Raw genomic sequence first — 15,719 nt, 5'->3', positions numbered from 1 at the left:
ATGTATAATAGAAAAGTTTTTGCGTATATTCATGTGGCCTAGGATAAGCTGATGAAATTGGTAAATGTACTACGAGTACGTACCAGTGGATTGAGTTCAAAATTTCAAGCCTCTACAAACATCTCATTAATTTTGAACACTCGTCCCAAAAATAAGAACATTCACATTATTCATTTAATTATAGTTACCAATATTTATTCTTCAAAAAAAAACATTGTGTCACTAATTTTAATTAAAATTATTTTTTGGGTTTTGGGTTGACCTTGTGTACCATTGTACGATAACGATATACGAGACTTAATATCTTAGCTCTGAGTGTTGATGGCGAATTGGTGATATGAAGAATAGGTAATATTTTTAACCAATATCATTGAGCGGCGGTCACATGCCATCGGGTTGTCCATTTGGCCGTCGAACCGAATATTCTTGAACACCTGACAAATCTGATAAATCGTTACTTTCATAAAACTTCTACAAGCTATGGTGAAAAAGAAAACAAGCAAAGATTAATAAATGTGTATTGAAGCAATGTCCTAACGAAATACAAAAATGCATAAATTTATCTTTAAAATACTCCAATAAAGCGTTCGAGTCTTATTATCAGGTTAAAGGCGACAAATATCGATGTAATTGTAACAACGCCTATAGTTATCTTCATTGCACTGAAAAAAGGAAAAATATGCATTAACTTGAACAATGCATTAAAATGAACTCGATAATTTATATTTTATAATCTTTAAATATATTCTTCGTTATTAGCACCTAAACCTTTAAAATTTAATGCTATTTCTAAGATTCAATTTGTTTATACTACTATTAAAAAGAGGATTTATACTACTATTAAGAAGAGGAGGAGATTTTGTATTTTTGCATGTGTGTATGTAATAAATAAACTCAAAAACTACTGTGCCGATTACAAAAAAAAATTCACCATTGAAAAACTACATTTTCCTTGTAACATAGGCTATATTAATTGCTACAAAAAATTAGGGAAAAAGTCTCTCGCCTTTAAGATTAAATAAATAAAATTTAAAAAAAACAATGAACACATTCGGATTGTAAGTATAAGATAATTGTTCTGTGTTTTAAAAATTAAAACAACAAAAGAATGTAAATAAGAGGCAAAAGTATTTAAAAAAAACGTATGTCCACGTGTGCGAAGCCGGGACGGGCAAGTATTTTATACGTAAAAAGGTATTTTTTACATACACCATTAGTTATGATTTAGCTTTGTTGACTAACCCATCAGCATTATGGAAGTACAAAGCGCTCCTCAAAGTGTAATAGATCAATTGCATGTAACAGTAAATTAGGTAGTAGAGCGCCAGCGCAGTCGCGGTCACCGACAGCTGAAGCAGCTGTACAAGCTCGGTTACAATTCGCCACGAACGACTATTTACCTATAAAACATTAAAGATACAAAATCATTATAGTAAGACACAAATTAGATGTAGCATCGGAAAATGCAATGGAATGAAAATAAAACCGATTACTGCCGATTTACACAACCAATAGAAATAGCTCCCTATCGCGCCATTCCACGCTATTCGTCGCTATAGATTCACGCGTCAGAGAAAGCAAGTGCATGTAAATCGACGCGTCAAATTGACGAATATATTAGGTCATATGATATTACAAGTTATTACGTTTGTGCAAAGATCATATTCCCGTGAGAAATAAATATTGATAATTTTGGATAGCGTGCTTAATTCGGATGTGATCGGTTTTACGAATTTTGCCGATGCGACATCTAAGTTGTGTCGTACTATACATGAAAATTAACTGTACAAAAATAATCTTGTATATAATATTAAGGACTGAGCGTCATTGTTCTAAATTCAACAGCCTGTGATTGGGAAAACGCCTCGTCTTCTCTTGAAAAGAAGGCTTAGAACTGATTTCAGCACAATTAAAAGCGGATGTAGCTTCGTCACGACATTTCTTATATTTCCTATTAAAGATGAATTATAAACATAAATTAAGTTCATGAAAACGAATTGACGACCGGGTTAAAATCCAGTGGCCCAATGAAAAATGTTAATTTCGACCTATCGATACAGGTCAAAATCACGTTTTTCACCGGACCTAATCGGTACTCGCGATTCAGAAAATAAATTAAAATGTAATTTATTCGAACAGGCTATCAAAACCATCGTTTTACAATACTAACAAGAAACAATTTAATACATAACAACTTAATATAATCTATTCAAACGTTTGCAATGGAATGTTACTTTAACAAATATCGCTTTGTGTAACTCCAACAAATATTACCTACATCCGAAAAGGAAGGAAACGTATAAATAACAATGCATATAAAGCTTAATAAAATGGTACGGTCATATTTGATTTCAATTAAGATTAAACTCGTTAATAGAATTTGAAATATTCAGCAAGTGCGGAACTTATGCCGTCTGCTTATTCTGTAATCTGGTCTTAACCTAGAGAGATTGGTATCACGAGTAAATTGTACATAAAACAAACACTCGAATAGCCTTCCTCGGGTTCATCGAACAAGGTAGCCAAATTATACTTGCATATTCTGTATTGTTTGAAAACGTACAGATAATCTATTGCATTAAATATATTATTCAATTTTAGCTAATTACTTTTATTTATATGCTTAATTAATGTGAGCCGTGGTGAAGATACGTGATCTATGCACTGAATATATAAAATATGGATCTTATCTGAAGACTGGAAGTGGAAATCTAGGTGAACAGCGCCGAATTTATACGTCTATATTACCTACTATAAGCTGTTTTTATTTTGTTCCATGACGCTGAGGGATATTATTATGGCTCTGATGTATGGTGTATCCGCAGTGAAACCGCCAAATGGTATAGTAGTAGTAACGCCAGTTACATGAAGTTTATACTGTTGTGATACATAGACTGGATGTTAGATCGTATCAATATAGTTAATATTATATACGTATTATATAATTAATCGTTACTGATAAAAATTATACCTTTCAGACAGATTAAATTCTGCATGTTATTGCGTCATTTTAAAAATATACTTTTGTTCGATTAATTTATTCGATTTCTCAATCAGAAATCCAATGATCGGAATATTTATCAAGTACCTAGAGACGGATCACAATAATAAATGACATTTATAATATGTATGTAATATGTTGTTTAAGCTTAAATTATAAAAAATATGCCTTATGTATTTAATTCTTGTAATGTCTGCGCGCTGCACTATTCATCGGCTTCTAATTATTTTTTGTTATGACATTTGAAAAAAGGTTTAAAAAGGCTTGCGAGTTGTAAATTGCTTACAAAATTATTAAAGAAATAAACCTCCATAGAAAAGCATAGACAATACAATACTTACCTATAATATATCACACACATCTTTGTAATTAATTTATATTTAACAAAAACGGTATGATATATTTTAACGTCTACAATAAACCTGATTAGATTAAAATCAGTAGCATTACCTAAGTGATAGAATTTTTAATAACTTCCAGGAACATGCTATGGCCTCTGTAGCTGATAACTTGGTCACGATGCTCATAGTGGCGATTTTATCGTATTTCACGTATACATTTATGTTAGGTACATGTTACCTAACAATAGATCTGATCTGAACACAAATATTAGAAAAAATACTGTTTTAAAAACCATCCTGACTTGGACCTAACAGCTCAGCCATTTCTCGAAATCGGATTTATGACGGAGTATAAACACATATACGCAAATAAGCACTAATTTTATATATATATAGGTAGACAGTACACATTAATATATAATTTCTCTATCTTTGCCCTTACAAATAAATAAATACATTTTTATTATAAACATTTGTTATTGACATTCCATGCCATGTAAAGGAATTTGTAAAGACGCTCTTTTAGAGACAAAGTATAGTATATGTATCCTATTATTATTTAATGTTTTCATCCAATAAGTATTTCATATACTTGTTTATTTACATTACGCTTTTTTAATGCTATAAAATAAGATAAATAAGCTAAGATAGAAAGTATTAACTTAAAGAACTTACTTTAAAAGATTGCTCTGCGCACGCTTCCGACGATTCTTCGCACATTCTCCCCAATTTATTTGATGGGCAAGTTTGATGAACGTGAGTGCAAAAAGCGGATATACAATTATTTCCTATCTATGAATAAAAATAACGTTATTACTACTCATAATCATTTTAATTAATGATAGTATATCCAATACATAAGTCTATCGTCAGCCTCTCGAAATTTCAAGTTAGCTTTGCCTGAACTAAACCCGCAAAATAAACTAAGCTGAGACTTGAAATCGAAAAAAGAGGAAGAGTTTTATTTTAATGTTATTATTGATTGACATAATCTACGAAAAAACATATTTTCTACATTTTATAAAAATAAGATAAATGACACAATCAAAAACATATTACAGGGGTAATGGACTTCTTCTCTGCATGGTCTGGTGATGGCGTCGGTGGTGGGGGTGGGGGAAACGAATCGAGAATCTGTTTCAATTTCTCGCTGGTCCGGAGACAGCCACAACGTCGCCGCCAGGTGTCTTCTTCCTGCTTATGACGTCGCAGTGTGCGACTAGTCTCGGATTCCATTTCTATATAAATAGGAACAGCAATCATCGTTCTTATAAATACGTCATTAAATAAAAATGATACTACAAACATTAAAAAAATGTACTGAAGATATACGAAATTATTATTTTTAAAACTTGTTATTTTTAAATAATGATATTAATTTTAAATAATAAATACTAGCTTAATGGATACACATAAAATAACATAGTTACCTAATCCATTTATATCCTTTATAAAACAATTTTATTTAATTGTTTTAAAATAATATTCAATCCTCATAATTTGACAATCTCAAATAATAAAATGTTAGGAAGTACTTACTTTTTGTATTTATTGTTTAAAAAGGACGTAACACAAGTATGAATGATATATTAGTTATTTTTAATTGATTTAACCCATTTATTATCTATTTATACAGTAATTTAAAATTAAATACGCGAAAAATCGACAGACATCATTCTTTACACCTAAATCATAAACATTGACAAAACAATTATGTCATTTTTTTTCAGTTATTTTATGGCTAGCAAAATATATGAAAATATTTTTACAGGCATACATGTGCCACGATCATTGACATATCAATATTGACCTTATAAAAAAAAGTATGATTTATACATTATAGGAAATGAAATAAATTTCATTTCAGATTTTTTTTTTTATTTGGTTATTAAATATAAAATATTATTATTATTCTTTTAAACATATATTTATCTATCGTTTGAACTTCGCTTTACAAATGAGTTTTCATTGTATTTCGATTACAGACTACCTTAATGGCGAGCCAAATCGTTTATGTAACTTAAGTCTTTTCATAACTGCGAAGGCATAATATTATTACTAATACCTACTAAACGAAATTTTGCATAAAAGCATTACCTGTACCCTACACTTCTCACGGTCACCGCACACCAGAGCTGTGACAACGAGCGAATATACCGAAATGTATAGAAATTTTGTTTTACCGCTAGGCGGTAACCGTTTGTAGCAGAATTATGAATAAGATGAAAACACGCACGACGGCAACCATTATGCACAAGGAATTAATTGCCGCAAATTAGCGACACTCTCCATTGTTGCTGTCGATAGTTTCTTGAACTTAATGATATAACCACATTTCTTTTTGAACATTAATGCTATTTCTATTCAAGAGAAGCAAATGATCTTAACCAAATCACCAGTAATTTATAACGTTCCTTTCAGCTTGGCATCTTTTCAAGAGAACCTATTTCAAAGGCGCATTCGTAGACAGATATAAAGATGCTTTGTATTAGTGCCTGAAATAAAATACAACTTTGTCTAAATAGTAACGGAAATTATTGATTATAATTATCTGCATTATTTTCCATCATAGATAGTTAAAAATAACAATCCTTTGACTAGTGATAGGTTATTATATAAGCAAACATAACTATCACGTTATTGACCCCTACTATGTTTATTAGGTAATAAAGAAATTAAAATATATTTTATAATGCTCGTAAAAGACCTAGAGCTTTTTTAGGTCACAAAGCACAGGTTTAAACTTTAGTGTAATGTATGACAATAATGTTTTCTCACGGTTTGAGTAATATAACTACTAAAACGTTAAATTATATCACATTTTAGCCGAAAAACTAGGTTATGTCAGCAAAACAACCAAATGTATAAAAAAAAAAACAGTTTCCTGAAGTAATGTAAGTATTTTTATACTGAGTATGTGAACTTCATTCTAAATATGCGACCATTATTTTCATAAAAAAAACTGAAATATTAATTAATAGCAAAATATTAAAATGCCTACTAGTTTAATTTATACAGATATGTATAACATTAAGATAATCACGGACTTGTAGATGAATATTTTCATCAGGGGTTTTATTTGAAATTGTTAATTGTCCTATACAAAATGACATCTCGTGTTATATGCCACGGAATTTATGAACGTCACAGGAATGGCACGGTACGACCACCTGACGCGTGTCGCGAATCGTGCGGTCGTTCACTCAGAAAAATATTTCAACAATTATTACACCCACTGACAACGTTTTAAAAAGTAAAGTTCCAGACAATTTAGCTACGCACTATAAGCATAATGCCTTGTAAAAAAAATTGAAATGAGTTTTAAATTTCGAATTTTGCAACATGGATTTTAAAATTGTAAAATAAAATATAATTTGCGAAAAAATAACACAAAATATACAACGGTTAAATAATCATATAAAAAATTAACATCGAAGTTAAATTTGAACACATCACAAACAATGTTCGGACAATACAAGGCTAAGTACACAATGGACGAGTGATTTTGGAAAAGCGAAGGCCAGAGATGTCGTTCCGATGAGAGATACGTCCTTCCTTCATGTTGGCGATAAGCTATTACACGGGCCGGCAAGCACGAAACGAATTCAGCCCTACGAAGATCTTAAAATTATCTGACAACTTTACAATAACCTATTGTTTAATTTAATAAAAATGTTTTCATTTAAAGATTTAAACACCTTTTAATGATGAATGCCCTTTGTTACCTCAACAGACCGTTTATCATAATTACTAAAAATTAGAATATATTTGATCAACGGTATCCACCGCGAAGCTATCCTATAGAGTAGAGGAATTCAAACCGTAGAACAGATATAGGCTTTGGTGCCTTAATATTTCTTCGAAATAAATTAGCTATTTGAATGTGTACAACATTATTCACTGCGAATAAGTACATAGTTTTGTATGCATATCATTAAATCATTTTTTAATATAAGTATATAATTATATAACCTAAATATAGAAATTATATAATTTCTATTCCGTATAATGCAAACAAAACAAATAAGTAAAAGTCGTCAAAACCAGTAATCGGGAAGATAAAGTAACAACTTCAACCGAAAGAGGTACTTTAATAAACTTTTCTCCCTGTAAGTATGCAACAGAAACGAGAAGAAAGAACTTTACAAAACATGTGAAATGGATTTCAATTTACAATAGGAAGGCCAAAAAACTCATGTACAAAGTCTATAGGCAGTATTGACCACTTACCATCGGATGGCCCATTAGCCAGCCAAACTACAACACATTACGGTCCCAAAATGAATAAACGAATAATTTTATATAATGTATTTGGTTAATATTAATTCGTTTCGTATTTCGCTAATATAATATAATTTCGCTAAATGTTACTATTCCAAAAGGGCAGTGATGACTTTGATTTAAATAAAACGCGTTATATATTTTTAATTAATACGGCGTGATGAATAATACTTACTGAAAACTTTATTTCTCCATTTTTTTATGTAAACATTTTGTGTTAGTTATTTATAAGAAAAGAGACTTCTTTCTACCATGTAATATTAACTGATCTATGAATGTTATAATTTTGGAAATGTTAGGTAAACTTGATATGCCATATTTCAATAAATATATGACTGTAAAAACATCCTTACCATGCAACTATGTCCTTATAAAGAGAATAAATCATATAAATCAGATAACGACATAATTTTCAATTTTACTACTTAAATAAAACCAATATTACTTTGCCATGTATTTAATAAATAAACACGTTTACAATACGCTGCTGAAGCTTTACGAGGGACCAGCCTTAGCATTCTCATGTGAATTTTCAGCAAGCAGATCTAAGAACTTTTTATATAATAAATATAATTAACAAAATCACAAAAAATATTTAAAAAAGGACATAAGTCACATACAAACTCACTCAAACAATATCCTATTTTAAATGGAATTAAATTCCGGTCTAATCTAATGTATTTCTTGAGATTTGATACCATTATGAGCACAGACGAATAAATTTTATAAAGTATACTTTTATCTCTCGGTACAACCTTTATAGAATTGTCATGGTGCCAGAGCCAAGCCTCTTGGCATAGCAGCGGGTACTAGACATTGCTAGACATATTCATTATTATTGACTAGACAGTAAAAGGACATGATCCACAATTGCCTAGCAGTTAATATAAAATGTAGACGAATTGTGATACATACAGTACTTTAAATAATTGAACGATATAACAATATTGTATTTAAGCCAGTAGTATAATTAAAAGACCCGGTAAATAAAATCCCTGAATTTTTGATGTAATATGATACAAAAAAGTACGTATCTTGTAATTTCAGTAAATCAAAGAAAAAATATCGACTTATCGGAGCAAAATTATTTGAAGCACGAGATTTTATTCTAAAATAAGTGATACTAGAAATGAAACGTGATAAATTATAATATTCAGTTATATTTGGTAACACTTTTAAAAATAAACTTGTTATTATGTATTTATTATTTAAAGTCTTTTCGTTGCTTTGATGAGAATCTCCGTTATTTTTCGTTTTAATTTAGAAAATTTATAATTGCCTCTACAAAATTCGACCATGTCCTTTATTTTTTTCGTAATCATCATATATTAAATTAGACCTTGTCAACAATGAAATAATGGAATGTAAAAAAAAAAACATAATTAATTCAAATAATAAATCACAAAGTTCTTATTATATTACGGACCCTTACTGTGCTTGATTGAGGCGAAACACACACACGTAGGTGACAAATACAATCACATACAAACTATTATTTATTATCCTAACTAATTCAAAAATATACTTCCATCAAATTGTAGAATAAGACAGTTTGCACAAAACACACCTATTAAACACTATTAATAATAAAATATTCTTACAGCTGTTCTTTATGTTGAGAAAGCAAAAGCGTAGCATCATTTCGTAACTATCTATTTTAGCTACTTTTCAACATCTTTTAACAATCGACGGAATCGTAGTATCAATATAATATCAGAGGATAGTGGAATGGAAAGCTTTTAATAATAATTCTTTATTTGAAAATAATTTCGCAGGATCTGATTCGGAAATTCAACAATTTGTGCAACAACATTATTATGGTAAATCACTTTTCAACAACGAACATTTTTTTTTTTTTGTATACAGATAATAAAACTTAAGTTTTTTTGGCAGTGATTTAGTAATCTCAAAATCTTTACAAGCTGACCCTTGATTTAGTTGCAATACTTTCATTTTCTGAATTCTACAACAATCTTATAACTACCAAAAATTAAAAAATCTAATACAGACTTTTTATAAAAAAAATGGGCGTGCATACTAAGCCTAATTATAGTTTCGAACCGATATAAAAATTACCAATTATTTTTTAATAATAAGTTAAATCAGATCCTACGAAACTTCATAAAAATACTGAACGCCCTTAGATATCCTTAACATCAAGTACATCAGTGCTACATAAATTTGTACATACGTGAATTTATTCATAATTTATAGTTATCACATATATAGAAACTTCTATGCGTATTTTTCCGTATTAATACTTAATTGTGAGTCTATTCTACACGCTTTCATTTTAAATGGCAGCCACAGTACACTTTGAATTTCACTAGATGACAACTTGGAGCAAATAATGTACGTAATTTTTTTTACAAAAGTTTGCTATTATGGTCTTCATATATAAAAAGCATCTAATACAAATATGGACTAACAGTTATTTAAAATATATTTAGTTATTGAAAATGTTGATAAATAAGATCTGTAATAGCCCTGTAAAACTTTGGTTGTTAAGGCAAGCCACGGATAACATACAATGGTTAGTTAAAAATATACGAATAATCACCTCGAGAATAAACTTTGTAAACACCCGGAATTATACAAGTGACACCTATATCTTGAACATTAACAGTAATAAAGCGATATCTATCATGGACATACTACAATAGACTAGAACATACACCTCAGATGAAGACCATCGAATTATAGCGATTAAAAATAAATTAATATTACAAATATGATTGAATAAGGCAAAATTAGAAAAAACAACCACAAATAACAACCATAAAAATCAAAAAGATATCAATTTTAGTTACTTTGAACAAAATAATTGAAGCTAAATATTAAAGATTTTTATAAATCATAAAATTCATACAATATCAAAAAAAAAAATATATAAAAAGACTTTGTCATAAATAGTTATCAATAAAATCGATATATTTATAGGAAAAAATTAAACAAACAAAATTTAAATGCACTATAATTCGTTGGGCTCACTTCATGGATTTTATCTGAATAAATAAACACCAAACGAACAGCATTCTCTACATTTCCATGAATCAAGACACCAGCTACTACACGTTGCGGAATATACACGTACAAATAAGGAATGTCATACATTTCTATGGTGGAATTATACATCAGTCTCAGTTTTGCTACTTGTGCGCCGACTCCTACCGACACCCGGATTCACCCAATAAGGCCCACTAAGTAAGAATTTCTTCACATTATACTCCATTCTTGCCAAATCTTCGGACGAAATTTCCTTTTCACCTTTCGATTTCAAAGCGTCTCGCAATTCCTTCCCTACGTCAATATCGGCGATGTCGCTGCGATTAAACACCTTGGCTGCGTTATTGATCTCAGTGACCGTATCATCGCCATATTCGACTGGAAAAATGGTTTCTTTCACGAGATTATTAACAATCTTCGAATTAGACGCACTAGGCTTCATATTTTTGTCCTGATGCGTGCTTTGAGCCGTGACACTGTTGTGAGGCCAATTATTCCGTGGCTCTCTTGAGTATCTCGAGTATTTGCTGACGGGATGAGGCATGTTGAGTGCTAGTTCGTTTAAGGTTTCAGTAAGTCTGTTTATCTTACTATCTCTTCTCATGGCTCGATTTGGAAATAGGCATTCGTCTTCTAGTGGATCATTTAAATTGTTTTGTTGCTCTAAATTCTTTTCGACCCATTCCGCAACTCGAAGTAATTGCTGTTTTTGTAACAGAGCCGCGCTATCATCGCTTGAAAGTGAGCTAGTGCTTTGTTCATTTGTGAAGACCTTCTTATTTTCGTTAACTTTTAAATGCGTCTGAGTCAGATTAGGATAAACATTTACAATATTTGGTAGAGGCGGTTTTATTGTTTCGGGCTTTTTATTGAGATCGCCAAGGGGTGGGTAATCTTTTGAAATTTTTGTATTTTCAATGGAATGCAATTGCGACATGTCTATTTTCTTTATTGGTCGCGTATACTGACTAGGTGCTTTGCTTTGTTCGTAGCGATCAAAGTTGAATATTTTAATCTCATGATTATCAATAGGCGTTAATACATCCGTCTTCTTACTTGTATCGCTGTTTGAATTGTGATTAGTTTTCGTATTATTAATATCATCATTGAAGTCGTTTAGTAAGTTATCTATTTCCGAGACATTTTTCTGGCTACCGATATGAGAGTCATTATTGTTATGCTCCGACGTATTTGAAAAGTTATGAGTTTTCAACGGTTGTAATGGAGACGACGAAACGTTCAACAATATCGGATTAATCGAACTGTTTTTAACTGTCAAACCAGTTTCTTTATTATTATTATCAACATGGACATCGATTAAAGTAGATTCAACTACTACGAGATCATCTTTGACATCACTCTTTATTTCAACGTCATTCTTCTCTAAATCTATAAAGTTATCTAAGCCCTCATTGAGGTCTTTGAATATGGAATTTTCGTTACATTTACTTTGACGTCTATATAGGACCGGCGGAACATCAGGTTCTGCGTTGTCAACTAATATATTTTTAGACCCAGCTTGCATGCGCAAATGACAAAACCTCGGTCCGGGACCAACCTGAGTGTTCGACTTATGTGTGCTCACTGTTGATTTAGCTATCGACGATGTACGGCTAACAGCACCCATGGAGCTATGAGAATTTTTCCTCAAATTAACGCCTTCAATTTGCGTTATTGTATCACTCGGTTTAATTTCCTTGCTGTTAGATACATCTCTGAGCAAATCATCATTACATACGCTATGAATACTACTTTTTTTGCTAGAAATCGAAGTTTTTGTCCTATCACAAAGCTTGTGATGTACAGATGGCTCCATGTTAATGCTATTGTTTCTTATCTTAATATCTTCTTCCAATTTATAAGCGACTTCCCTTTGGATATCTGCTTCCAGTTTCATATTATTTTCATTTTTAATGATCATGTCGTTAATGATATTATTAGGTTTAATATTTTCCATTACTAAGTCAGAAGGCTCTCTTTGCTCAAGTACAAGAGGTTGCGGTGCTATGTATAAGGGGCTATGTGCAGTTTTATCATTAACCAATTTAACAGCTGAAGGAGAGCTGCTTCTGACACTAAAAGCTGAATGAATCGACTTAATTTCAGAATTGCAATTCATACATAGGTAATTCTTCACATCTCCACTCAATATTGTTTGTGTCGATACTGTGTAGTAGCTTTCGTTATAACAAAATGGTTTACTTTGAGATTTTGAGCAAGTGCAAGTATCACAATGTTTAGTCACCGAGTCTTGGATACTATCTTCTAGTATTTTAGACATAAGTGATGCAGAAATATTGAATTCATACTCACTTGCATCAAATGTATCAATTTCATTTCCATTCTTTGACTGTGTAGAACTTGCTGGTTTGGGAGTCTTCGACATCACATACTGTGATACTCTTGCCTGAGTGTCAACGGGCAGCTGCCAACAATGAATATCATATAAACACCTTAATAACCAACTTGACATTTAAAAAAGTAACATATATCTACTGTGTAAATTTGCTACTTACATTGTCAAGTTTCTGAGACACAAAATTATCAGGCTTGCATTGTAACAACTGAATCGCTAAGTTCATATCATTTTTATATCTTTCCTGTAATAATATAAAAATAATTATTATATTACTAAATAAAATAAACACAAAATTAAGGGGACTAAGTAAATTATACTGTACATTCTCTTTTTGTAGCATGCTATAGTTGTGTTTAGATTCTGCTAATCTAACAGATAGAGTTGCAATGTCTTTTGTCAATTGGCTTTTTTCGCTCTTCATCTTATCTACCATTTGAAGTAATTTGTCCTCAAGTACTTGATTCAATTTTTGAACTCGTTTATGTGAATCATATAATCTGAAATTATAAATAGTACAATTTATTATAATTTTTCCATAAAAATGATGAGACTCATTCATTCAACTATATTTATATATCATTCACAATATCTCTAAAAAAAGTACTTACAGTTTAATAATAAACAAGTTCTTTATATAGCTTATAACATTTTTGTATGTCTTATTCTTTTTATATTCATTGATTTTAAAATCACAAGAACTCCTAAGTATAACTAATAGTATTTAACCAAAATAATTCATCAATATATAACTATTTATTTATTTTTTCTATTCATTGATTAATAACACAAATAAATTTATAAACTATGGTTACCTTTCATATTTTTCCCTCCAAGTACCAATTTGTTCTTCTAAATCATTAGCTCTAGAGGAAGACTTGAAAAATTCTGTCTCAAGAGCTACAAAGTGTGCATCACGCTCAGCGAGATGAGCACGCAAGTGATCCACTTCCTTGCGCAACTGTGCTTCAACACCATCACTACATTCCTAACAATTTATGTGCATATTAAAATAAAAGATAACAATAAAATAAAAAAAAAAAACTTCTACAATTTTGTAAGAATTTTCTAATTATTAACTATTTCAACAATTATTTTATGCAACAAAAAAACAGAAAAGCAATGTGCTCTATTTTACTAAGAATCCAATTTTCTAATTACGGATCTAATAAGAATTGTTCTAATGAGTAAATTATACTTTTATTATAAAGCTCAAAATTCAAATGCTACTATTAAATCAAGATTAATTAAGTTCCCTTTTATTATATAGGAAAGCAATAGTTACTGATTACAAAAAAAGGACAATATTGATTTTGATTTTTGAAATAAATGTATGGTTTCTTACAAATAAGAATCCCCTTGATGAATAGAAAGCTAGTTTTAATAACAAAACATAGTTTTAAAAAAGTTCTATAGATAAAGAATAAATATATGATATTAATTAAGAAAAAAATTCTATGACAGTTAACATGTAAGAGAATTTAGTTAACTGATTTATTTGAAATTATAAACGAAGGTATATAACAGTATCGGCTTCAATTCATTGTATTACTAGTCTACTAATACATCGCTAAATTTTTACCTTACAAGGGGAGTTCTTTATGCTTTCATCCATCACTTATAAAAGCTTATCCTATTTCACATTTCACATTATGACACGTCCAATTTTAATATAAACAGCCACGTCACGCGCAAAGTGATTATAAACAGCTATTATTATCAATAAGCCACTGTTTAAAACATAAAATAAAAATCAATCGGAACACAAAACGTGAATATTTACTTCAATTTTGGATACAAATCTTTAGCCATCTGCTTTTGGTTGTAGAACAAACATAATGTTAAATTTCTAAATATTTTTCTGATATATTATTATATATATTCATTAAAATAAGAAATCTTCTTTTCGCTAAAGAAAAAGAACGCGATTTTTTAACAATCGCAGTTGACGTTACTCGTATTGACGTCTTATAGATAATAGATTAAAAAACGCTATGACATTGTCTATGCTCTATAATAGAAAATTTATTTTTAAAAATGTTTTGAAGCACTTTTAATATAATTTATGTAAAAAAATACGAAACATGGACTTCTTCGTAAATAATGTACATTTATAATACGACATTGTTTATGTGTCGAATTGTCTATAGCCTATTTTAATGTAAGTATGATAAAATAAACAAACAAACAAATACTTCACACGATTTACTAATAACTCAGCTATATTGTGTACTACATATTGTGCAAACTCCTATAAGAATTTACGATAAATATATCTTTATTTATACATATAATATATAATACAACACTATTACACTTAACTTATTTCTTACTTATTATTTACTTCCTTATTTTACTCCCAAAAACAGATAACAGTTTCATCGACGTTCACAACGTTTTTATTAAAATCCAAAGTGAATATCATAGATTACTCAAGCTCTTCACCAATGATATCACGTCAATTTCATGACAAATGTGGCATTTTTGGCTTTTTTACCTGTTTGGGCTCAGTATATGAGTATATAGCATATGCTATTTTGACTTTCGGATGAAGTCTGTGTATAACACTAACATAGTTATTAAGAAAAATTTGTAACTAACACTATGAGTCATTGATACTTGAAATAAATTATTATTATTATTATTATAAGTCCGTATAAGGAGATTTTAAATATTTTATATTACATTAAATAAAATCATTTTAGTTTTTAATATTTGATGTGTTTTAAGTATA

General features: G+C 30.0%; 2 protein-coding genes across 3 annotated transcripts; both read right to left on the bottom strand.

Moving 5' to 3' along the window:
* Window positions 1-504: 504 nt before the first annotated feature.
* LOC124535813 lies at window positions 505-5,031 on the bottom strand. Its single transcript, XM_047112172.1, has 5 exons — window positions 4,882-5,031; window positions 4,402-4,580; window positions 4,018-4,134; window positions 1,243-1,400; window positions 505-662 (listed from the first exon to the last, which is right to left on the bottom strand). The coding sequence occupies exons 2-5, from the start codon at window positions 4,576-4,578 to the stop codon at window positions 566-568; spliced, it is 549 nt and encodes a 182-aa protein (XP_046968128.1). The 5' UTR covers window positions 4,579-4,580; window positions 4,882-5,031; the 3' UTR covers window positions 505-565.
* Window positions 5,032-10,510: 5,479 nt separating this feature from the next.
* Window positions 10,511-14,945, bottom strand: LOC124535631 (bromodomain-containing protein DDB_G0270170). Of its 2 annotated transcripts, none has more exons than XM_047111905.1 (5): window positions 14,568-14,945; window positions 13,801-13,973; window positions 13,311-13,485; window positions 13,146-13,229; window positions 10,511-13,054 (listed from the first exon to the last, which is right to left on the bottom strand). In XM_047111905.1, the coding sequence occupies exons 1-5, from the start codon at window positions 14,598-14,600 to the stop codon at window positions 10,751-10,753; spliced, it is 2,769 nt and encodes a 922-aa protein (XP_046967861.1). In that variant the 5' UTR covers window positions 14,601-14,945; the 3' UTR covers window positions 10,511-10,750. The 2 variants fall into 2 exon arrangements, with proteins under 2 accessions (XP_046967861.1, XP_046967862.1); XM_047111906.1 differs by having other exon boundaries at window positions 14,769-14,945.
* Between the last annotated feature and the right edge of the window lie 774 nt (window positions 14,946-15,719).

This window comes from Vanessa cardui, chromosome 15, assembly GCF_905220365.1.
Source record: "Vanessa cardui chromosome 15, ilVanCard2.1, whole genome shotgun sequence".
Classification (NCBI taxonomy): domain Eukaryota; kingdom Metazoa; phylum Arthropoda; class Insecta; order Lepidoptera; family Nymphalidae; genus Vanessa; species Vanessa cardui.
Note: the sequence above shows the minus strand (reverse complement) of the source record. Positions and strands in the feature narration are given on the sequence as shown.